The 23,696-nt window shown below is 63.7% G+C and overlaps 1 protein-coding gene across 2 annotated transcripts in view; it reads right to left on the reverse strand.

The window, feature by feature from the left end:
- Positions 1–2,140: 2,140 nt before the first annotated feature.
- The window catches only part of MMEL1 (membrane metalloendopeptidase like 1), a 29,066-nt gene continuing 7,510 nt past the window's right edge, over positions 2,141–23,696 (reverse strand). For both annotated transcript variants that reach the window (XM_080655936.1, XM_080655935.1), the window contains 18 exons: positions 23,462–23,557; positions 22,882–23,000; positions 22,300–22,365; positions 21,095–21,229; positions 20,920–21,009; positions 10,187–10,323; positions 9,637–9,730; positions 8,350–8,478; positions 7,635–7,733; positions 6,672–6,755; positions 6,192–6,295; positions 5,430–5,488; positions 4,893–5,012; positions 3,869–4,002; positions 3,642–3,707; positions 3,098–3,193; positions 2,633–2,709; positions 2,141–2,498 (listed from right to left, as the gene is read on the reverse strand). In XM_080655936.1, coding sequence (XP_080512062.1) covers positions 2,399–2,498; positions 2,633–2,709; positions 3,098–3,193; positions 3,642–3,707; positions 3,869–4,002; positions 4,893–5,012; positions 5,430–5,488; positions 6,192–6,295; positions 6,672–6,755; positions 7,635–7,733; positions 8,350–8,478; positions 9,637–9,730; positions 10,187–10,323; positions 20,920–21,009; positions 21,095–21,229; positions 22,300–22,365; positions 22,882–23,000; positions 23,462–23,557 — 1,805 coding nt within the window. In that variant the 3' untranslated portion in view covers positions 2,141–2,398. The remainder of the gene's footprint in view (positions 2,499–2,632; positions 2,710–3,097; positions 3,194–3,641; positions 3,708–3,868; positions 4,003–4,892; positions 5,013–5,429; positions 5,489–6,191; positions 6,296–6,671; positions 6,756–7,634; positions 7,734–8,349; positions 8,479–9,636; positions 9,731–10,186; positions 10,324–20,919; positions 21,010–21,094; positions 21,230–22,299; positions 22,366–22,881; positions 23,001–23,461; positions 23,558–23,696) is intronic.

The following is a 23,696-nucleotide window of genomic DNA, read 5'->3' on the forward strand; positions in this document are numbered from 1 at the left end:
GGATGTGGGAGGGTGTGGGAGGGTGTGGGGGGTGTGTGGGAAAATGTGAGAGGGTGTGGGAGAATGTGGGAGGGTGTGAGAGAATGTGGGAGGGTGTGGGAGAATGTGGGAGGGTGTGAGAGAATGTGGGAGGGTGTGGGAGAATGTGGGAGGGTGTGGGAGAATGTGGGAGGGTGTGGGAGAGTGTGGGAGGGTGTGGGAGGGTGTGGGAGAGTGTGGGAGGGTGTGGGAGTGTGTGGGAGAATGTGGGAGGGTGTGGGAGGGTGTGGGAGGGTGTGGGAGAGTGTGGGAAATGTGGGAGGGTGTGGGAGAATGTGGGAGGGTGTGGGAGGATGTGGGAGGGCGTGGGAGGATGTGGGAGGGTGTGGGAGGATGTGGGAGGGTGTGGGAGGATGTGGGAGGGTGTGAGAGGGTGTGGGAGAATGTGGGAGGGTGTGGGAGGGTGTGGGGGGGTGTGGGAAAATGTGAGAGGGTGTGGGAGAATGTGGGAGGGTGTGGGAGGGTGTGGGAGAATGTGGGAGGGTGTGGGAGGGTGTGGGAGAATGTGGGAGGGTGTGGGAGGGTGTGGGAGGCTGTGGGAGAATGTGGGAGGGTGTGGGAGGGTATGGGAGAATGTGGGAGGGTGTGGGCGGGTGTGGGAGACTGTGGGAGACTGTGGGAGGGTGTGGGAGAATGTGGGAGGGTGTGGGAGGGTGTGGGAGAATGTGGGAGGGTGTGGGAGGGTGTGGGAGAATGTGGGAGGGTGTGGGAGGGTGTGGGGAGGGTGTGGGAGAATGTGGGAGGGTGTGGGAGGGTGTGGGAGAGTGTGGGAGGGTGTGGGAGGGTGTGGGAGGGTGTGGGAGGGTGTGGGAGAATGTGGGAGGGTGTGGGAGGGTGTGGGAGGGTGTGGGAGGGTGTGGGAGGGTGTGGGAGGGTGTGGGAGGGTGTGGGAGAATGTGGGAGGGTGTGGGAGGGTGTGGGAGGGTGTGGGAGGGTGTGGGAGAATGTGGGAGGGTGTGGGAGGGTGTGGGAGGGTGTGGGAGGGTGTGGGAGGGTGTGGGAGGCCTGGACTGCCCCAGGCCAGGCAGGTGGATGTGCAGGCTGTCCTGGGATCGCTGGGCCCTGAGCCCTGAGCCCTGAGCCCTGAGCCCTGAGCCCTGGGCCCTGCCTGATGGGCGGCCGCGTGCACCGGGCCTTAAACGGCTGCTTTCCCTTCCGGGCAGCGTCACTTCATCCACTGCACCGTGTCCTCAGGACCAATGGGCAGTCGGGCCCCGCAGCCTCACCGGGGAGCTCAGGGCCACGCACAGGGGCGGGACAGGGTGGCGCTGGGCCCCGGGTAATAACAGGGAGCAGGCGGGGAGGGCTCTTGTGCGACGGGAGCTAAAGGGGTTCCCGGGAGCTGGGAGGAAGGGCAGACGGAGAAAAAGGCTGGTCTGCCCAGGCACTTTCACTGACCTGGGACTTGTCACTTGCCCCTGTGGCTGGCTGGTGGGGGTGTCTTGGCCCACCAGGGACTTCCGGCAACCCCTCCCCCGCCTTCCATGTGGGTTGCACCAGCCCTGCCAGCCTCTCACGCCCAGAGGCCCCCCTCCCCCCCCCTCTCCTTGGGGCTCTGTGGACTGAGTGGGTTCAGGCTCAGATGACCTTCCCAGTAGCTCCCTTGTACCCCCTGGTCTGGGCCTCAATGACAACAGAGGCCTCCTAGCTAGCCCCCCAGCTGCTGGATCCCCTCCCTCTCCCCTCCCCCTCCTCCCTCTCCCCCCTTTCCCCCACTCCCCCCACCCCAAAGCTCAGGGCAGGGGGAGGTGTCCTCTGGTGCTTTAACTCTCCACTGGCTTCCGGTCCACAGAACCCCAAATCCAACTTCTGGACTGGGGCCTGGGGTCTCTACCCACCTCCGACTTGGGCTCCTTCCCGCGGGTCCCCGAGCGCCAAGGGCCATTATTCGGGGGCACCCTGACCCCTGCCCTGACCCCGCACAAGGACCCCGAGGGCCCCAGAGCGCCTGCGTCTCCTCACTGCGCCCTCGTTTGGCCCCAGGCCACGGGCGGCAGCATCAGCGGTGGACCCGAGGCGGGAGGGGTGTGGGGCGGGCACCCAGGGCCCGGCACCCGCGGCCCAGACAGACAGGCGGCACCCGCGGCCCAGACAGACAGGCGCGGATTCTCTGAAGCGTTTACTTCGCTCAAGTCCGAAGCTGGTGACACCTGAGGACGCGCGTGGAGCGGGCAGAAGGCAGGTAAAGGCGTCGCGGGGCTGCGCGGGGCACTGCTCACCCCGGGTCCCCACAGAGTCCCGGCCGGTGCGGGTCTGGCCCGGAGCGCACGCAGGTCCCCGCCGGCCGCACCGTCTCAGAGCCGTCGGGTCGCCTCGGACCTCGGGTGGGTGTGGGCAGCGCAGTGTGGCTCGGCCTCGGCTACCAGACGCGGCATCGCACCTGCGGGTGCATGGGGGTGCCCTGGGCGCAGTGGAAGGCGTCGGAGAAGGCGGCCAGGTTCTGCAGGGAGCCCAGCACCCTGCGGGCAGACGGAGGGCCTGAGACGCACGGGGGCGCGGGGGGGCGCGGGGGGGCGCGGGGGGCGCGGGGTCGCGGAGGGCGCGGGGGGTCGGGGGGGGGGGACGCGGGGGCGCGGGCGCGGGGCGCACTTGCCTGTACTTCAGGGGGCTGTGGACGTCCGTCTTGATGGACTGCACCGCGAACTCTGGCCGGTAGGAGCCGCACCACACCTGGGAGCGCGTGAGGGCGTGGCTGCGGGCTGGGGGCGGGGCCGGGGGCGGGGCCCGGGGGCGGGGGCGGGTCTTGGGCAGGACCAGGTAAGAGGGCACCTGAGCAGATGGAGGAGGGGGAAGGCCAGGCCCGGGCGGCCTGAGGGGGTGGAGGTGGCGTTTCTTTTCAGGCCCCAGGGAGTCTCAGTGAGAGGGGGCGCCAGCAGGTCCCCCTCCGCCGCCTCATCTGACTCCTCCCCCACCCGCCCCCTCCCTTCTTCCTCTTCCTCCTGGAAGCTTCCAGGCCCCCTCGCCTGCCTGCCCAGCGCCCCTGGAGGCTCCCACAGTGGGGCCTGCACAGACGCGGGTGGGAGGAGTTGGGGGCAGGTGGGAGGGGTCGTGGCCCCACCTGAGCGTAGTTGAGGAAGAAGACCTGGTCGAAGGTCAGGTCCAGGCCTGGCAGCTGCTGGTCCCGGCCGCCCTCCGCTCTCCACTTGCGGTAAGCCTGCGGGCACCGACCGGGCGCTGGCCCCGCCTTCCCTCCGGGACCCCGGCGGGGGGTCCGCCTCTGCGGCTCAGGGCCCTTTGCGCACCCCGGAAGGCGCTCCCCACCCTCATTACTCCGCGGCCAGCTGGGCACCGCCACAGGCTGGGCTCCACAGAAGCTCCTGCCCAGGCAGCACCCCCCCCCCCGGACCCCCCTAGAATGAGCTCCTGACGCCCAGTGCCTGGGGCTGTGGTGGGGGGGCTGTGCCATGACCGTCACTGTCTTACTTGGAGACGGACAGTGGCCACCCGAGGGCAGAGGCCTCGGCTAAGGTCAAGGCAACGCGTGGGCAGAGCAGCCAGGGCACGCGCCTCTGCCCGGCCAGGCAAAGGGGGCGGGGATACACCCGGCCGGGCAGGGGGCATCCTGTCACTCTGAGGGCCCCGTGCCCACCCCCCGGGCCCACCTTGTATGCCTGCCGCACCCCTCCGTTGTCAGCGATGTTCTCCCCGAGGGTGCTGAGCCCGTTCACCTGCAGCAGGGACAGGACGCGGGAGGGGCAGCTCCCTCCCCTTCCCAGGCAGGGTCCCCACCCCCCTCCCCGTGTGGTCCCCACCCCAGGCTCTGTCCCCGCATGGGCTCTGTCCCCACCCCAGGCCCATCCCCAGCGGCGCGGCCCTGCTGGGCGCTCACGTTCTGCTGCTCCGCCAGGTCCCAGGAGTAGTTCCCGTACTGGTGCACCATGCACTCCGACTGCTCCTGGAAGTGCTGGGCCGAGAAGTTGCTCCACCAGTCCAGCATGTTGCCCTCCTCGTCGAAGTTGCGGCCTGGGGGCGGGCAGAGGGGTGGTGGGCCTCCTGCCTGCCCTCCAGGGACCCGAGTCTGAGCTCAGGTGAGTGAGCAGAGAGCGGGCCCTGAGGGTCAGCACCTGACCGGGGACAGAGCTCAGGCGCCGGGAGAGACAGGGCTGGGGGCCTCCGTGCCACCTCAGTCCCAGACCCCCCTGATGTCTGAGCCCCCAGAAGGGCGGGCGTGTCCTGGGACCCCGGGCTGCCTTGGAAGGTGCCCAAGGTCAGGCTCGGGGTGAAGAGCCTCCCCGGGTTGCAGCTGCCACCCCGAGCCTGGCCACAGACCCCGAGTCAGGCAGGGCGCCCGGGGGAGGGAGGTCGGGGTGTCAGGTCAGCTTGGCCTGGCTGGAGGCTGCTGGGCGCCTGGGGAGACCCTGGCTGGAGGCTGCTGGGCGCCTGGGGTACCCCGGCTGGAGGTTGCTGGGCGCCTGGGGAGACCCCGGCTGGAGGCTGCTGGGTGCCCTGGGGAGACCCCGGCTGGAGGCTGCTGGGTGCCCTGGGGTACCCCGGCTGGAGACCAGCGCTGGAGTCTCCAGGTGCACTGGGCTTTGCCTTCTCGGGGTCACAGGCCCAGGAGGGGTGGGGCCGGCTCACACGGTGCAGGCGGGATCTGGCCCTGGAGCCCTGGGCCCTCTCCTCCATCCCTCTGCCCGGCCGAGCCTACCACTCAAGACCTACTCCGCCCCCAGAGCTCCCCTGGGGACCTGCTTGGTGTCCCCACCTAATCACAAAGGGGCTGGGTGGACAGCCGGGACCTTCCCGCGACCTGACTTGGCCTCAGACCCCTTCCAGGCTGCTGCTGGGCGGGGGGGGGGGGGGGGGGGGAGGTGTGACTTTAGGTGCAGCTCTGACCCCCCGGGCGCCCCTACCGTTGTCATCAAAGCCGTGGGTGATCTCGTGTCCGATCACCATCCCAATGCCGCCGAAGTTCAGGGCCTGCGGCTGGTCCTTGCTGAAGAAGGGGGGCTGCAGGATCCCGGCGGGGAACACTGCGGGGGCGTGCGGGGCAGAGAAGCTGTGAGTGAGCACGCCGCCTGCGCCCGACCTCCAGGGTCCTGCCTTCTAATCCACCCCGGGAGGTAGGGGTGGGGACCCCCCACTTTACAGGCGAGGAAGCCGAGGCTCGGAGCCCAGGGGCAGGGGAGGGCGTGGCAGGCCTGGGACCCAAGTCCGGGTTCTCTGCACCGTTCATGCCCTTTCCGGCTCTCCGAGACCCCCCCTCCACCGCTCCTGAACAGACACGGGAACGGCCCCTGGGGGGGTGACGGGGTGAGTTCCTGCCGGTGGGAGAGATGGTGCCCTCTCCCCTTTAGAGAACGGGCAGGGGGTGCCCCCAGGAGGAAGGGCAGGCTGCTCAGGCCCCCTCCGGCCTCAGAGGGGGGTGGGTGGGGGGATGGGGGGCCTACCAATCTGGTTCCGGTTTGGCGAGTAGAACGCGTTGACCACCGCGGCCCCGATGATCCAGCTGAGGAGAGAGCTGGTCACTGGTGGTCCTGTTTCCTGGGCCCCTCCCTCTGGGCCCCCTGAGGGCCCCAGCCACCCGGCCACACAGGGCCAGCACTGCCAGCAGCCAGCTGGGGGCCCGGCCAGTCCGGACAGCTGGCTCCTCCCTGGCCTGCTCCCCCAAAGCAGGGGTGGCTCTGATTCGGACCCACTGCCTCCCCCAGCTGGCCCGGTGTCCGGCCCTGGCCGCCCCCCACCCCCCAGTGCTGTCCCCCCTCACAGGCCCCGCCCCCCAGTGCTGTCCCCCCTCACAGGCCCCGCCCCCCGTGCTGTCCCCTTTCACAGGCTTTGCCCCCCCCCCCGTGCTGTCCCCCCTCACAGGCCCTGTCCCCCAGTGCTGTCCCCCCTCACAGGCCCCGCCCCCAGTGCTGTCCCCCTCACAGGCCCCGCCCCCCAGTGCTGTCCCCCCTCACAGGCCCCGGCCCCCAGTGCTGTCCCCCTCACAAGCCCCGCCCTCCAGTGCTGTCCCCCCTCACAGGCCCCGCCCCCCAGTGCTGTCCCCCCTCACAGGCCCCGGCCCCCAGTGCTGTCCCCCCTCACAGGCCCCGGCCCCCAGTGCTGTCCCCCCTCACAGGCCCCGGCCCCCCTCTGCTGTCCCCCTCACAGGCCCCGCCCCCAGTGCTGTCCCCCTCACAGGCCCCGCCCCCAGTGCTGTCCCCACTCACAGGTCCTGGTCCACCTTCTTCCGCAGCTTCTTGAGGCTCCGCTGGGCGCTGGCCTTGAGGTTCTGCAGGCCGTTCTCGAAATATAGGTGCTCCGAGAAGTTCAGCTGCGGGACCAGGGCTGTCACTGCCAGGCAGCTGGGGTGGGGCGGGGTTGAGGGAGGTCAAGGGCTGGGACAGGTCTGGGAATGGGCCTGGGGACTCCCGGGCAGCCCTGAATGAGGCAGACAGGCTCTGGGTATAGAGTGATGACGGGTGGTGGGGGCAACCCTGGCTCCCACATTTATGTGTCTCCCCCTGGGGCCTCAGTGTCCCCCTCGGTGACAGGGTCCTGCTGGAGCTGCCCCAGCACGTGTGAGGGGGTGAGCTGTCCGCAGAGCCTGCCTCCCCGCCCCAGGTGATCCAGGGCCCCTGGTCCGCAGGCCGGGTGGGGCGGAGGGGCTGGGCCGAGACAGGGGCTCACGAGGCGGGGGTGGGGCGCACGTTGGAATACTCATTGTCCAGGTGCTTGCTCCTCTCGTCCAGGATGTAGTCGGGATACCCGATCTGCACCTTCATGCTCATGGCCTGGAGGGGAGTTGCGGCCCGTGCATCCTGGCTGTGCCCCGCCCCCCGCCCTGCAGGTCATGGACTCAGCCCCTCCCGCAGGCTGTGGAGGAGGCTTCGTGGAGGGAGAGAGCCGGCAGGGCTGGGCCCTGGCCACCAAGCTTTGCATCTGACACCCGGCCAGGGGGCTGGGGCGGGGGAGGGGGGGTGCCTGTGGGTGGCTCTGCTGCCTTCACACTGGCCCAGGGGCTCCTGTGGGTCCTGGCATCACTTCCGGGCACCTGATCCCTGAGGCCTTGGCCTCCCCACCCACTCCGGGTGCTGGCGGATCTCCCCACCCACTCCTGGTGCTGACGGGTCTCCCCACCCACTCCGGGTGCTGGCGGGTCTCCCCACCCACTCCCGGGTGCTATCGGGTCTCCCCACCCACTCCTGGTGCTGACGGGTCTCCCCACCCACTCCTGGTGCTGACGGGCCTCCCCACCCACTCCGGGTGCTATCGGGCCTCCCCACCCACTCCGGGTGCTATCGGGCCTCCCCACCCACTCCGGGTGCTATCGGGCCTCCCCACCCACTCCGGGTGCTGTCGGGTCTCCCCACCCACTCCGGGTGCTGTCGGGCCTCCCCACCCACTCCGGGTGCTGTCGGGCCTCCCCACCCACTCCGGGTGCTGTCGGGCCTCCCCACCCACTCCGGGTGCTGTCGGGCCTCCCCACCCACTCCGGGTGCTGTTGGGTCTCCCCACCCACTCCAGGTTCTGTTGGGTCTCCCAGGCTTGGCTTCCCGTCCTGTCTCTGCCCACAGCCCCTCCTGAGCAGCCGCCGGCCGGGCTGAAGGGCGTGTGAGGGTGATGGCCCCGTGCCCGCCCCGGGCTGCCCTCCTGCCGGGAGCCCGGCCCACCTTCTGCTGGGCCTTCTTCCTGGACGCCTCGTCCATCCAGCTCAGCTCGTCCAGCGTCTCCACGAACACGGCCCGCACCTTGTCGATGAGCTCTCCGACCTGGGGAGCCACCCCGCGTGCCCGGGTGACGCCTGGGGCTCCCAGGGCCTGGCCCACGGCTGCTCCGGGTGGGGAGTGGGGTTGGGGTGGGGATGGCCCTCCTGGGGCAGGGTCTCTACAGCTGTGCTTCCTCGTAGGGGACCTAGGGCCCCCCACCCTGGACACACTCAAACCGTGTCCCAGGCAGCCTGGCTGGGGCCACGGGCCCAGGACACACTCAAACCCCGTCCCAGGCAGCCTGGCTGGGGCCACGGGCCCAGGACACACTCAAACCCCGTCCCAGGCAGCCTGGCTGGGGCCACGGGCCCAGGACACACTCAAACCCCGTCCCAGGCAGCCTGGCTGGGGCCACGGGCCCAGGACACACTCAAACCCCGTCCCAGGCAGCCTGGCTGGGGCCACGGGCCCAGCGGCGAGGCTTCCCCTGCCTCCCCGGCGTGGGCACCGGGTGAAGGTGTGCTTTTCTGTCGCTCCCCGAAGACACGCGCACGGCTGGGGCCACAGGCTCCTCCGGGGGAGCCGAGTCACAGAACCAGGAGGTGGCCGTGGGACCTGCCCCGATCACACGGGTGCCTCCCTGCACGAGCCCCCCGGCCACCGGGAGCCCAGCACCCACCACGTTCTTGCTGTCTCTGGGGAAGGCCTTGGTGACATAGAGGGAGCCCGCGGCGCTCTCCATGTTGCTGTTGACGTAGCTGACGCATTCCCGCCAGCGCACCTCCTCCGTGGTCTTGCCGTACAGCACCTGGTGGTCATTCGTTCATTCACGCATTCATTCATTCACTTAGTCATTCATTCATTTACTCACTCACTTATCCACTCATTCATTCACTTAGACATTCATTTACTCACTCACTTATCCATTCATTCATTCACTCAGACATTCACTCACTCTGTCATTCATTCATTCACCCATTCATTCACTTATTCATTCACTCATTCATTCACTTATTCATTTATTCACTTATTCATTTACTCACTCACTTATCCACTCATTCATTCACTTAGACATTCATTTACTCACTCACTTATCCACTCATTCATTCACTTAGACATTCATTTACTCACTCACTTATCCATTCATTCATTCACTCAGACATTCACTCACTCACTTAGTCATTCATTCATTCACCCATTCATTCACTTACTCAGTCATTCATTTACTCACTTTTCCATTCATTCATTCATTTACTCATTCATTTACTTATTCATTCTTTCACTACTTAGTCATTCATTCACTTATTCATTCACTCACTTACTCAGTGATTCATTTACTCACTCATTCACTCACTCATTCATTCATTCACTTAACCATTCATTCACTTAGTCATTCACTCATTCATTCACTCACTCATTCACTCATTCATTCACTCACTGTCATTCATTCACTTATTCATTTATTCACTTACTCAGTGATTCATTTACTCACTTATTCATTCACTCAGTCATTCACTCATTCATTCATTCACTTATTCAATCATTCATTCACTCACTGTCATTCATTCACTCACTGTCATTCATTCACTCACTGTCATTCATTCATTCCACGGCATTTACCAACGTATACTTCCCCCTCCTCAGCTTTAGAGTACCCAGGGGTTGGGGGAAGACACGGGATGAACTCAGAGACTTACCTTTGAATGCTGGGCACGGGTGTGGGGAGGGTCGAGTGTGCCGTTTTCAGGGGGCTCCACCCAGGCAGGGAGTTGGGGGATGGAGGGGCCCTACCCAGCCCCAGCTCCTCATTCCTGTGCTTGCCTCCCTGGCCTCCTTGATGGCTGTGACCCCATGACCTCAGTGCTCACCCCCCCGCCCCCCCACAGGGGCTGAGTATCATAAGCGACTGAAGGAATGACGGCTGGGTCCAGGCCGGGGCGGGAGCTACTGGGCGGGTCTCACACACCTTGCGGTACTTTGCGCGTGCGTCCTTGAACCGTTGGCTCAGGCTGCTAATGCGATCCTGCACCAGGCGCCAGACCAGGTAGTTCTGCATGGTCCTGGGGGCGGGGCAGAGGGCGGAAGGACAGGTGAGGGGGAGTCTGCATGGTCCTGGGGGCGGGGCAGAGGGCGGAAGGACAGGTGAGGGGTTTGCTCAGGGAGGGATATTGGTTAAGGGTCTTTGGCCACCAGGTTCTCTCCGAGACAGGGAGCTCGGGGGGGCGGGGGGGGGGGGGGAGGAGACAGCCTCTGAGGCATCTCCTGAGAGATGGAGACGGGCTCGGAACGGAAACCGCTACCCCCAGGTACAGCCTGTGGGCTCTGGACGCTTCAGATGCCTCAAGGAGGGGTTCAATCCCTAGCAGATGGCTCCACTGGCCATTAGCATTCACACCCCCGTGTCCCTCAGGCTCAGAGTCATGGCCTGGGGGGCTCTCTCCTGAGAGGAGGAGCTGTGGGGAGCGGGCAGAGCAGGGCAAAGGTGCATAGGCTGCCAGGGCCTCCCCGGGCAGCACCTGGCTGAGAAGACGTCGATGATGCCCTCCAGCTTCTGGAGGTAGGGGATGCCGTAGACCACCACCTCCTCATCGGGCAGCAGCTCGATTTTGACAGAAGACAGCACCGATTGTATGAAGAGAGTCCAGTTGAATCCCTGGGGAGCGGGGAGAGGTGGGCACAGTGCCTGGCTGCCCAGCCCCCACCAGAGAATAGCCAAGCAATAAGAGGGAAGGTGCAGACCAGCCAGCGTGGCTCAGGGGTTGAGCGTCGACCTAGGAACCAGGAGGTCCCGGTTCGATTCCCAGTCAGGGCACATGCCCGGGTTGTGGGCTCGATCCCCAGTGGAGGGTGTGCAAGAGGCAGCCGACCCATGATTCTCTCTCATCATGGATGTCTCTCTCTCTCCCTCTCCCTTCCTCTCTGAAATAAATATATATTTAAAAAAAAAAGAAGGTGCAGATGATCAGAATGAGGAGAAAGGTGGTGACATAACTACAGAGCCGACAGATGGGGAGCAGGCGCCAGATTATATCTGAAAACTCAACTGTAATGGAAAGATTCCCGGGGAAGCACAATGTAGCCAACACGACTAAAGAAACAGAACCTATACATGGTGCTGCAGATAATAACCCAAGTCTACTGTGACACAATGTAGCCAACAATGTAGCCAACACGACTAAAGAAACAGAACCTATACATGGTGCTGCAGATAATAACCCAAGTCTACTGTGACACAATGTAGCCAACAATGTAGCCAACATGACCGAAGAAGAACCGGGAACTGCACACAGTGTGGCAGGCAGTGACCCAGGCCCACTGTGACACAATGTAGCCAACACGACCGAAGAAGAACCGGGAACTGCACACAGTGTGGCAGGCAGTGACCCAGGTCCACTGTGACACAATGTAGCCAACACGACCGAAGAAGAACCGGGAACTGCACACAGTGTGGCAGGCAGTGACCCAGGTCCACTGTGACACAATGTAGCCAACACGACCGAAGAAGAACCGGGAACTGCACACAGTGTGGCAGGCATTGACCCAGGTCCACTGTGACACAATGTAGCCAACACGACCGAAGAAGAACCGGGAACTGCACACAGTGTGGCAGGCAGTGACCCAGGCCCACTGTGACACAATGTAGCCAACACGACCGAAGAAGAACCGGGAACTGCACACAGTGTGGCAGGCATTGACCCAGGTCCACTGTGACACAATGTAGCCAACACGACCGAAGAAGAACCGGGAACTGCACACAGTGTGGCAGGCAGTGACCCAGGTCCACTGTGACACAATGTAGCCAACACGACCGAAGAAGAACCGGGAACTGCACACAGTGTGGCAGGCATTGACCCAGGTCCATTGTGACACAATGTAGCCACGACCGAAGAAGAAACCGGGAACTGCACACAGTGTGGCAGGCAGTAACCCCGGTCCACTGTGACACAATGTAGCCAACACAACCGAAGAAGAACCGGGAACTGCACACAGTGTGGCAGGCAGTGACCCAGGTCCACTGTGACACAATGTAGCCAACACAACCGAAGAAGAACTGGAACTGCACACAGTGTGGCAGCCAGTAACCCAGGTCCACTGTGACACAATGTAGCCAACACGACCGAAGAAGAACCGGGAACTACACACAGTGTGGCAGATAAAAACCCAGGTCCACTGTGTGACACAATGTAGCCAACACGACCGAAGAAGAACCGGGAACTGCACACAGTGTGGCAGGCAGTGACCCAGGTCCACTGTGACACAATGTAGCCAACATGACTGAAGAAGAACCGGGAACTGCACACAGTGTGGCAGGCAGTAACCAGGTCCACTGTGACACAATGTAGCCAACATGACCGAAGAAGAACCGGGAACTGCACACAGTGTGGCAGGCAGTGACCCAGGTCCACTGCGGCGTTGGCACCAGGCCGGAGGTCCCTGCCTGTGCAGCCAGACAAGGAGGTGGGGTGGTCAGCAGGGCTCGGAAGGGAGGAAAGGAAACTGTTGCTTTCACCACAGCTGTGAATTGTGTGCAGAAGAGTGAAGTCTAACAGCACCTACAGGGGTTAGACCAGGGGTCGGCAAACCGCGGCTCGCGAGCCACATGCGGCTCTTTGGCCCCTTGGGTGTGGCTTTTCCACAAAATACCACGTGCGGGCGCGCATGTACAGTGCGATTGAAACTTCGTGGCCCATGCGCAGAAGTCGGTTTTCGGCCTGGGTGAGTCTATTTTGAAGAAGTGGCGTTAGAACACTCGAGGGGCCAAAGAGCCGCATGTGGCTCACGAGCCGCGGTTTGCCGACCCCTGGGTTAGACCCAACGCTGGGCATCGGGTGGAAGTGCCGTGTACGAGCCCGTGTTTCCGTGTACCAGCGCCAAGGTGGGCACCTTACAAATGACACCATTGACGGTCATAAAACAAGGCCAGCGATGCATCTCCTGGACGATGTGGCCGATGCGGCCGGCCTCGGAGCAGAGAACCTACCGCCCACCGAGAGGGATGACAGGAAACGGAGACACACGGAAACGTGCATTTGGTTCACGGACTGGAGGACTCCGCAGGGAAGACGTCCATTTCCCCCACGTCGGTGCTTAGAGTCGAAGCAACCCCTGTCAGACTCTCCGAGGCTCGTGTGTGGGATTGGCAAGCTGACTCTGAGTTTTTAAATATATATATATATATATATTTTTTTTATTGATGTCAGAGAGGAAGGGAGAGGGAGGGAGAGAGGGAAACATCCATGATGAGAGAGAATCATTGATCGCCGCCTCCTGCACGCCCCACACTGGGGGTTGAGCCCGCCACCCAGGCCTGTGCCCTGACCAGGAATCGAACCATGACTTCCTGGTAGGTCGACGCTCACCCACTGAGCCACGCTGGCCGGGCCTGACTCTGAGTTTTGTAAGAAAATGCAAAAGACCATAATACTCAAGAGGACCCGGGAGGACAGAGTTGCTCGTTTACTCTGTCGAATATTGAGAAGGATTCTAGAGCTGTAGCAATGGGGCAGTGCGTGGCCAGCCTGGGGCAGACAGAGAGACAGTGGGACAGAGAGCGTTCACGGACACACACAGGTGCACACACACAGGTGCGCACACACAGGTACGCACACACAGGTGCACACACACAGGTGCACACACACAGGTGCACACACACAGGTACGCACACACAGGTGCACACACACAGGTGCACACACACAGGTGCACACACACAGAGGTGCGCACACACACACAGGTGCACACACACAGAGGTGCGCACACACACACAGGTGCACACACACAAGTGCACACACACACAGGTGCACACACACACAGGTGCACACACACAGGTGCACACACACACAGGTGCACACACACAAGTGCACACACACACAGGTGCACACACACACAGGTGCACACACACAAGTGCACACACACACAGGTGCACGCACACACAGGTGCACGCACACACAGGTGCACACACACAAGTGCACACACACAAGTGCACACACACACAGCTGCACGCACATACAGGTACACACCCACAAGTGCACACACACAGAAGTGCGCACACACACAGAAGTGCGCACACACACACAGGTGCACACACACAAGTGCACACACACACAGGTGCACGCACACACAGGTACACAGCCACAAGTGCACACACACAGAAGTGCGCACACACAGAAGTGCGCACACACACAGGTGCACACACAGGAGCACGCACACAGGAGCACGCACACAGGTGCACCCACAGGTGCACGCACACACACACACACTTGCAGACCCGCACACACACACAGGTGCACCCACAGGTGCACACACACACACACACACTTGCAGACCCACACACAGGTGCACACACACATTTTTTTTGTTATGAATTTAGCTTTTGTTAAAAATCAAATAAGCAAAAGCACCACACTACGTTCACGCCCGTGTGCACGTAGGAGCATCCGGACAGACAGACCTGAGGCCACTCAACCCACAGAACCTCGTGTGGCGGCTGCCGAAACGTGGGCGGCCAATGGCCCTCGGCCAGCCCTGCTCTCTCAGGCTTTCTTTTTCCTTTTAAAATCTGAAAAAGCCAGAGGAAACGCACACACACCACCCACACGCTTGTGCACGCACGCCACACACACACACACACACACACACGCGCGGTTCTCGCTTCCTTTTAGAATACGGTGCACGGTGCAACTGCATCACCGCATAGCGCTGCCACACGCCTCTGCGGCGGGTCCTCCTTGAGGTTCTTAGAGCCCCAAGTCCCGGTTGAGGGCGTTCATTGGCAGAGCCACGTGGTTCTGGGGGTGGAGGAAATTAAAAAACCACAGGAGTTTCCATCCACTTTTCAAACCAGCCCTGCGGGGGCAGAGGCCGCGGGCAGCCCGGCCGTCCACGCAGCCAGGGGAGGGGCACTTTATGGGGAGACCCACGCAGTTCGCCCCTCAGCCTGGTCTCTGCAAACACAGGTCAGGACGTGCCGTTTCTCTGCCAGCCGTCCCTTCCAAGGCTTCGTTGACACATCGGACGGACGGCTGCTGTCGGGATCCACGGGGGGAGCTGGAGAAGCCACCAACACCAGGCAGGCCCGCAAGGCGTCGCCTGGAGGTTTCCTCCCTCCCGGGCGTTGCTCCAAAGCGCGGAAGCGTGTGGCTTCGAAACGTGTCTCTTCCATTCGGAGACCAGCCGCAGGCTTGAGAGCCGACCAGCCAGGAAGCCGCCGGAGCCTCTGGCTCAGCTTCCTCTGCCCGAACATCGTCCAGATGGCCCGCGTCTGCAGGGCGATACCCCTCTTCCGTTCCTCGTTGTAAAACCGCAAACCGCTTTCCTCCGACGTACCCGCCTCAGACCTGCGTGTCAAACTGCTAGGTTCCAGTCTGTATGCTTCTCCGAATCATCAATCTAGATCAGGGGTCCTCAAACTTTTTACACAGGGGGCCAGGTCACTGTCCCTCAGACCGTTGGAGGGCCGGACTATAGTTTAAGAAAAAAACTATGAACAAATTCCTATGCGCACTGCGGGCCCGGGACGCGTTGGCTGCTAAGCAGGACAGGCAGTGGCACCCGGCGGGCCGGATCCATGTCCTCGGCGGGCCGCATGTGGCCCGCGGGCCGTAGTTTGAGGACCCCTTTTGGCTCAAATACATGGAGAGGTCGAGGCACAGTGGGGTAAGCTGTGGTGCAAACAAATATTGGGACATTCTTGGTCAAGTGTGAGAATCCAGCAGTTTCTTTGTCATATACATATACACACTGAGTGGCCAGATTATTATGATCTCTGAACGCCTAATCATCTGGCCACTCAGTGTGTATACATATACATATACATATACATATACATATACATATATATATATATATTAGAGGCCCGGTACATGAATTCGTGCATGGGTGGGGTCTGGCCAGCCTGGCCAGGGGGAGGGGACATGGGCGGCTGGCCGGCCTGCATGCTGGTCGAACTCCTGGTCGAGGGGACAATTTGCATATTAGCCTTTTATTCTATAGGATCTACACTGAGTGGCCAGATTATTATGCGTTCAGAGATCATCATCATCTGGCCACTCAGTGTACATTTTTTCTCCGACAGCTGATGAGGCAGACACTTCACTATGAATTCTTCCAACAGCTGTGGGACACAGTACCTCCTACCTGCTAGATGCTTTTTTAAAAAACATATTTTTATTGATTTCAGAGAGAAAGGGAGAGGGAGAGAGAGAGAGAGAGAAACATCCATGATGAGAGAGAATCATTGACTGGCTGCCTCCTGCACGCCCCCTACTGGGGACTGAGCCCGCAACCCGGGCATGTGCCCTCGACCAGAATCGAACCCGGGACCCTTCAGTTCGCAGGCTGACGCTCTACCCACTGAGCTAAACCTGCCAGGGCCTGCTCGATACCCTTCTAAGCTTTCTTTGCAAAGGGGACAATATGGTGCCAGATCTCAACAAGGCTCAAGACGATTCTTACGAACGAGTGTCCACAAGGGCCTGCTATTGGCTCGAAAACCGCCTCGTGCAGAGAGAACGCTCCAAATCCGGGGCCATCGGTTAACGAGAACGCGCAGACCTCGCTGGACGTGTCTCCTTGCTCTCGAAGCTTATTTCTTCCATCGTCATCGGCAACCGCGCCCCGCCCTGAGCGCGCCCCCTTTTTCTCAGACAGAGAGCCCCGGCTCCGAGGCCCCTGGCGGTGGGCAGTCCTCCCCGCTGGCCCTTGGGGGATTCGCAGCCTGTGCAGAGCGAGCGGGTCGAGCTCCTTCGGCGGGTTCTGGGGGCTCAGGCCTTCCTCCGTCTGCGCTGGGCAGAGCTCCCTGGCGGCGCGAACTGCATCCTGGCTGACGGAGAACCGGCAGGGCCCTCTGAGCTCACGGCAGCCGCCTCCTGGAAGCCCTCGGGCCTTCTTCTGAGGGTCCCGGTGGCAGTAAAGCAGATAAACCTTCCCGCCCAGCGCTGCGGGTGCTGGCTCCATCGAGGGCCAAGCCCGCAGGCAGAGCTGCGAGGGTCACCTAACGGCTCGGCCTGCGGCTCCGGAGCTCCTTCTCTGCCGGCTGTGGGAGGACAGCGCCGGGTCTGCAGCCCGAGGCGGCGATGGCGGCGGCCGGGGTGGTGCCCTCAGCATCCAAGGCAGCGGTGGGGGCAGTAGCTGTGGCACCAGGGCACGGTCCCCGGCTCCGGCAGCCCCAGCAGCTCAGCAGCCCACCCGTGGCAGGTGGGCAATGGGCCAGTAGGTGAGCAACGGGCTGGTAGGTGGGCAACGGGCCCGTGCCCCCCCACGTCCACCCCCAGCACTGCCTGCAGGTGGCCGCCCCGCCAGCAGCTCCGGGCACTCCAACTCCGCAGCCACGCTCCTGCCGGTCCCGCTGCCGCTGCCCACTTCCCAGAACTGGCCAGGCTCCCTCTCCACAACGTGGCCCACGGAGGGCTGCGCCGCCGCCAACTGCTGCCACGTCCAGGAGCCTGCACACACACACACACACACACACACACACACACGCTCTTGCAGACACACACACACACGCTCTTGCAGACACACACACAGGTGCACACACTCAGGTGCACACACACAGGTGCACACACACACAGGTGCACACACACACACACAGGTGCGCACACACACAGGTGCACACACACTCAGGTGCACACACACAGGTGCACACACACACAGGTGCACACACAGGCGCGCACACACTCAGGTGCACACACACTCAGGTGCACACACACACAGGTGCACACACACACACACAGGTGTGCACACACACAGGTGCACACACTCAGGTGCACACACACACACACAGGTGCGCACACACACAGGTGCACACACACTCAGGTGCACACACACAGGTGCGCACACACACAGGTGCACACACACTCAGGTGCACACACACACACACAGGTGCACACACACTCAGGTGCACACACACTCAGGTGCACACACAGGTGCACACACACTCAGGTGCACACACACAGGTGCACACACACTCAGGTGCACACACACAGGTGCACACACACTCAGGTGCACACACACAGGTGCACACACACTCAGGTGCACACACACAGGTGCACACACACTCAGGTGCACACACACTCAGGTGCACACACACAGGTGCACACACACAGGTGCACACACACTCAGGTGCACACACACAGGTGCACACACACACAGGTGCACACACAGGCGCGCACACACTCAGGTGCACACACACTCAGGTGCACACACACAGGTGTGCACACACACAGGTGCACACACTCAGGTGCACACACACACAGGTGCACACACACAGGTGCACACACACAGGTGCACACACACAGGTGCGCACACACTCAGGTGCACACACAGGTGCACACACACAGGTGCACACACACTCAGGTGTACACACACAGGTGTGCACACACACAGGTGCACACACACAGGTGCACACACACAGGTGCACACACACACAGGTGCACACACACAGGTGCACACACACAGGCGCGCACACACTCAGGTGCACACACACTCAGGTGTACACACACAGGTGTGCACACACACAGGTGCACACACACAGGTGCACACACACAGGTGCACACACACAGGTGCGCACACACTCAGGTGCACACACACAGGTGCACACACACACAGGTGCACACACAGGCGCGCACACACTCAGGTGCACACACTCAGGTGCACACACACTCAGGTGCACACACACAAGTGCACACACACTCAGGTGCACACACACACAGGTGCACACACACAGGTGCACACACACACAGGTGCACACACACAGGTGCACACACACTCAGGTGCACACACACAGGTGCACACACACAGGTGCACACACACTCAGGTGCACACACACTCAGGTGCACACACACAGGTGCACACACACAGGTGCGCACACACTCAGGTGCACACACACAGGTGCACACACACACAGGTGCACACACAGGCGCGCACACACTCAGGTGCACACACACTCAGGTGCACACACACAGGTGTGCACACACACAGGTGCACACACTCAGGTGCACACACACAGGTGCACACACACACAGGTGCACACACACAAGTGCACACACACTCAGGTGCACACACACACACACAGGTGCGCACACACACAGGTGCACACACACTCAGGTGCACACACACAGGTGCGCACACACACAGGTGCACACACACTCAGGTGCACACACACACACACAGGTGCACACACACTCAGGTGCACACACACTCAGGTGCACACACAGGTGCACACACACTCAGGTGCACACACACAGGTGCACACACACTCAGGTGCACACACACAGGTGCACACACACTCAGGTGCACACACACAGGTGCACACACACTCAGGTGCACACACACAGGTGCACACACACTCAGGTGCACACACACTCAGGTGCACACACACAGGTGCACACACACAGGTGCACACACACTCAGGTGCACACACACAGGTGCACACACACACAGGTGCACACACAGGCGCGCACACACTCAGGTGCACACACACTCAGGTGCACACACACAGGTGTGCACACACACAGGTGCACACACTCAGGTGCACACACACACAGGTGCACACACACAGGTGCACACACACAGGTGCACACACACAGGTGCGCACACACTCAGGTGCACACACAGGTGCACACACACAGGTGCACACACACTCAGGTGTACACACACAGGTGTGCACACACACAGGTGCACACACACAGGTGCACACACACAGGTGCACACACACACAGGTGCACACACACAGGTGCACACACACAGGCGCGCACACACTCAGGTGCACACACACTCAGGTGTACACACACAGGTGTGCACACACACAGGTGCACACACACAGGTGCACACACACAGGTGCACACACACAGGTGCGCACACACTCAGGTGCACACACACAGGTGCACACACACACAGGTGCACACACAGGCGCGCACACACTCAGGTGCACACACTCAGGTGCACACACACTCAGGTGCACACACACAAGTGCACACACACTCAGGTGCACACACACACAGGTGCACACACACAGGTGCACACACACACAGGTGCACACACACAGGTGCACACACACTCAGGTGCACACACACAGGTGCACACACACAGGTGCACACACACTCAGGTGCACACACACTCAGGTGCACACACACAGGTGCACACACACAGGTGCGCACACACTCAGGTGCACACACACAGGTGCACACACACACAGGTGCACACACAGGCGCGCACACACTCAGGTGCACACACACTCAGGTGCACACACACAGGTGTGCACACACACAGGTGCACACACTCAGGTGCACACACACAGGTGCACACACACTCAGGTGCACACACACAGGTGCACACACACTCAGGTGCACACACACTCAGGTGCACACACACTCAGGTGCACACACACAAGCCCCACAGCCATTAGACTTGAAGCGGAGGGGCGTGCACAGCGGCGCCCAGGGCGGGTGCTTTTCAGTAAACGGTGCAGGGTCACGCGGACGGGGGAGGGAAGGGAGTGATTCCTGCTTTGCTCCCCATGACACAAACCCAAGGCTGAGGGGGCCCCCTCGGGGTAACGCGGGGAGACGTGGGGGGACGTGGGGGGGCATGGGAGGACGTGGGGGGGATGGGGGGGCGACACAGACTTCTCACGCAGACAACACCGCCGCGAAGGAAAGGGGGTCGTCGCTGCTAAATCGGTCCATTTAAACCTCCGACCTTGGTCTGTCCCCGCCTCGTCCCCTGACTCGGGCCCCATCTGCACCCTCGCCCTCCACCCTCTGACTGGCAGCAGCTGGCGGGGGCCAGAGCGACCCCCCGCCCCTCCAGCAGGAGGCTGGCCAGCGCTGGGGTCGGGCCGAGGGTCTGGTGTGTGGGCAACTCCCTGTCGGGGGCAGGCAGACCGTGGGGAGCCGTGTCGGGGCTCAGAGCAGGACTCGGGTGGGGGTTTCCCCAAGTCAGCAGAGTCACAACCCTTCACCGGGCGTCACGGCAGCCGGCAGCCGGGTGGCGTGGCCCGTGTTCCCAGCGGCCCGCTGACTCGGCCCCGTGGGAACCGTCCTGTTAGGGTGGCCGCTAAGGGCTCCCCTCAGGGTTGTATTTCTGAGGCTTAAATGAGAGGCAGGACACGGGGAGGGGAGGCTGGGCCCGAGTCTGTCCCCGGCGGCCTCCTCCCGCCAAGGCAGGCACCCCATGGTCCCGCGGCCCCGCCCCCAGCACCCCCCCCCCCCCCCCCCCCGGTCCCCCGTGCTCCCTCCAATCCCCGCCACCTTACCTTCAGGCTGAACCTGCTCTGGAGCTCCGTCACCGGCATCCTGTGGTACAGCGTGGTCACGTCGTGCCTCTCCTCCTGGGGGGCCGTGGCCTGCGTGGGGGGGGGGCGGGCGGTGACAAGGGGGTGGCGGCCAGGGCCCAGGCGTGCCCCTCCCCCACCTGCGGCCTGGCCTCACGTTCGCCAGCTGCGTCTCCAGCCTCAGCACCTGTGCCATGTCCTCCTGCACCAGGTGGCTGTCCCTGGGCAGGCTCATGTCCGCCCGCAGCATCGTGGCCACCGACACCATGAACTGCAGGTAGGCCTCGCGCACCTGGGCCAGAGGACGCGGGACCGGTCGGGGCCGGCCGCCTGGGCCCCGCGGAGCTCTCTGTGCGGCGGGGGGCGGGGCGGGGTGGGGGCGGGCCTATGGCATGGAGCCGGCCCCCCGGGGTGCTTGTCCACCAACCTGGGCTGCAGGTCACAGCGGGTGGGGGCGGGGGGGCACTGCTGACGGTCATGCCCACCCCGGGCCAGGCGCTCAGCGGTCGCCCACCCACCCGACAGGCCTGCCAGGCGCTGCCGTGCCTGCCTCCGGGACCTGATCTTGGGCCCAGTCTCAGGCCAAGTGCGGGCAGCAGGCAGCTCCGGGGGGGGGGGGGCGCCCCCTGCGTCCCTTCCCGCCGGGCACCTGCCCCTGAGCTTCCGCGGCACCAGGGCCTGTTCAGGCTGCCGAGTGGCACGCCGCAGGTGCTGGGGAAGGTCCGGGTCACGCAGGGCCGGCGGGTGCCGGGGTTGAGGGTGGCGCCCTTGCCCAGCTCTGCAGCCCTACGGCCACTCCATGGCGCCTTTCCCCTGACTGTGCCTCCTCCTGTCCCCGCCCTGCTGGCCCTGCCGTTCGGTTCCTCTGGGCACAGGAGCAGCGTGGCCTGGGCCTGACGCCTGGTCCCGGTCTCCAGGCACCTCACGCAGAAAACCAGCCACAAGGGCTTGGGGGGAGGGGGCCTGGGCTGCTGAGCCCACTGAGCTTATCCCCGAGGGGAGGGTTTGGGGACACGCCCTACGATGGTGACAAAGCTGGTCCCAGCACAAGGCTCCAGGCTCCTCCACGAAGGTGCTCACGGGGCCAGCTGTGGGGACGGGGCTGAGAGGCCACGCGGGGCGGCGGGCCCCAGGTGGGCCCTAGGGGAGGAGGGGGGGCGCCCCGGGGGGCGGCGGGCGCCAGGTGGGCCCTGGGGGAGGAGGAGGCGGTGGGGGGGGTGCCCAGGGGGGCGGCGGGCACCAGGCGGGCCCTGGGGGAGGAGGGGGGTGCCCAGGGGGGGCAGCAGGCGCCAGGTGGGCCCTGGGGGAGGAGGAGGCGGTGGGGGGGCGCCCAGGGGGGCGGCGGGCGCCAGGCGGGCTCACCTTCTGGCCACTGCCCTCGGGGAAGTAGTGCTCTCGGGACGGCATGCCCAAGGTGGGCTGGTCTATCTGGAGACACACAGGGCGTGAGCCTGGGCCGGGCGACCGTGCCCACAGCCTGGCCAGGCGGGCGGCGACCCTCGCCCTCCCCCAGGACCCAGAGCGGCGACGTGGGGTGCGCGGGCGCCCTGTGCCTGAGTCCGCTCCCTGAGTGACAGGCAGAGGGCCCTGGGGCTGCACGCAGGCGCTGGGGGTGCAGGTCCACAGCCGCCCCCCCCCCCCCGGGGGTGCACACGCTCCCCAGCCTCTCCTTGGCCTCTGGCTGTGGCTCTTGGAGGCCGGAGCACTGAACCGCTGCCCAGTGGCCTCTGGGCAGGACGCGGGGCCTCGGCAGCCGGGCCCCCCAACCTCGGAGCTGGGCCAGAGCAGGCGGCTGCCGTGGCCTGGCCGTCTCCCCGCTGTGCTGCCAGGGCCCCAGCCAGGCACGGGGTCCTGGCCTCCTGCCCCGGTCCCCCCCCACCCCCCCAGCCCCCCCCTGCCCCCGCCCTGGCTGCGCCCAGCGCCCCTGGCCCCCCATGGCCGTACGTAGATGATGTGGCGGCTGGAGTTCTGGTCGTCGTTCCAGACGAAGAGGTCGATGAGGACCCGCCGGTTGAACTGGGCGTTCATGGCCGCCAGCTGCCGCTCCAGCTCCCAGTGGCGGCCTGGGGGGCAGGGCCGAGCTGGAGCCGCGGGTCCCCGGGTCCTGGCCCAGCTCCGCGTGCACTGGGGGCCCTGGCCTGGCGGGGGGAGGGGACCCCTGCGCAGCTCACGTGCGGCCTCGGGGGCTGGGGACATGGGGGATACGCTTCCCCACCGTCCAGAGGGCTCACAGGGCCCCGGGCAGCAGTGTGTGCTGGGGCTGCCAGGGTGGGGGTGCCCCGTGCCCGCCCCCGACTTGGGGCTGAACCAGAGAGCCGAGCCCACACCCAGAGCTGGGAGCAGGGGTCCCGGGCCCTGTGGGGGGCACTATCTTTCCTCAGGGCCTGGAGAGATGCCTGCCCTCCTCGGAGCTGGAGGGGCCAGCCGGGACCTGCCCAGGCTGAAGGCCTCAGCTCCAGGAGCCCCAGGTCCTGGCCGCCCCCCCCCCCGCCCCCGCCTGTGCAAGCCGCCGGCCTGGCCTTACCTGCAGTGTCCGTCCACTCGTCCATGGCCACCGGCCAGCCACCCACACCCCCCAAGGTTTCCAGCAGGGGCTGGGAGTCTCGCTCCTCGATTATGCCTGGGAGGGAGGGGGTGGGGGGTCACTCGCCCGGACACTGGTGTGTGGACACCGATGTCACACGGCCCCACGGGGATGCTGTGCCCCCAGCCCGCAGCCCAGACCCCCTCCTCCCCCCGTCGACGGCAGCACAAGACAC

The sequence above is a fragment of the Plecotus auritus genome, assembly GCF_963455305.1.
Source record: "Plecotus auritus genome assembly, chromosome: 2".
Lineage (NCBI taxonomy): Eukaryota > Metazoa > Chordata > Mammalia > Chiroptera > Vespertilionidae > Plecotus > Plecotus auritus.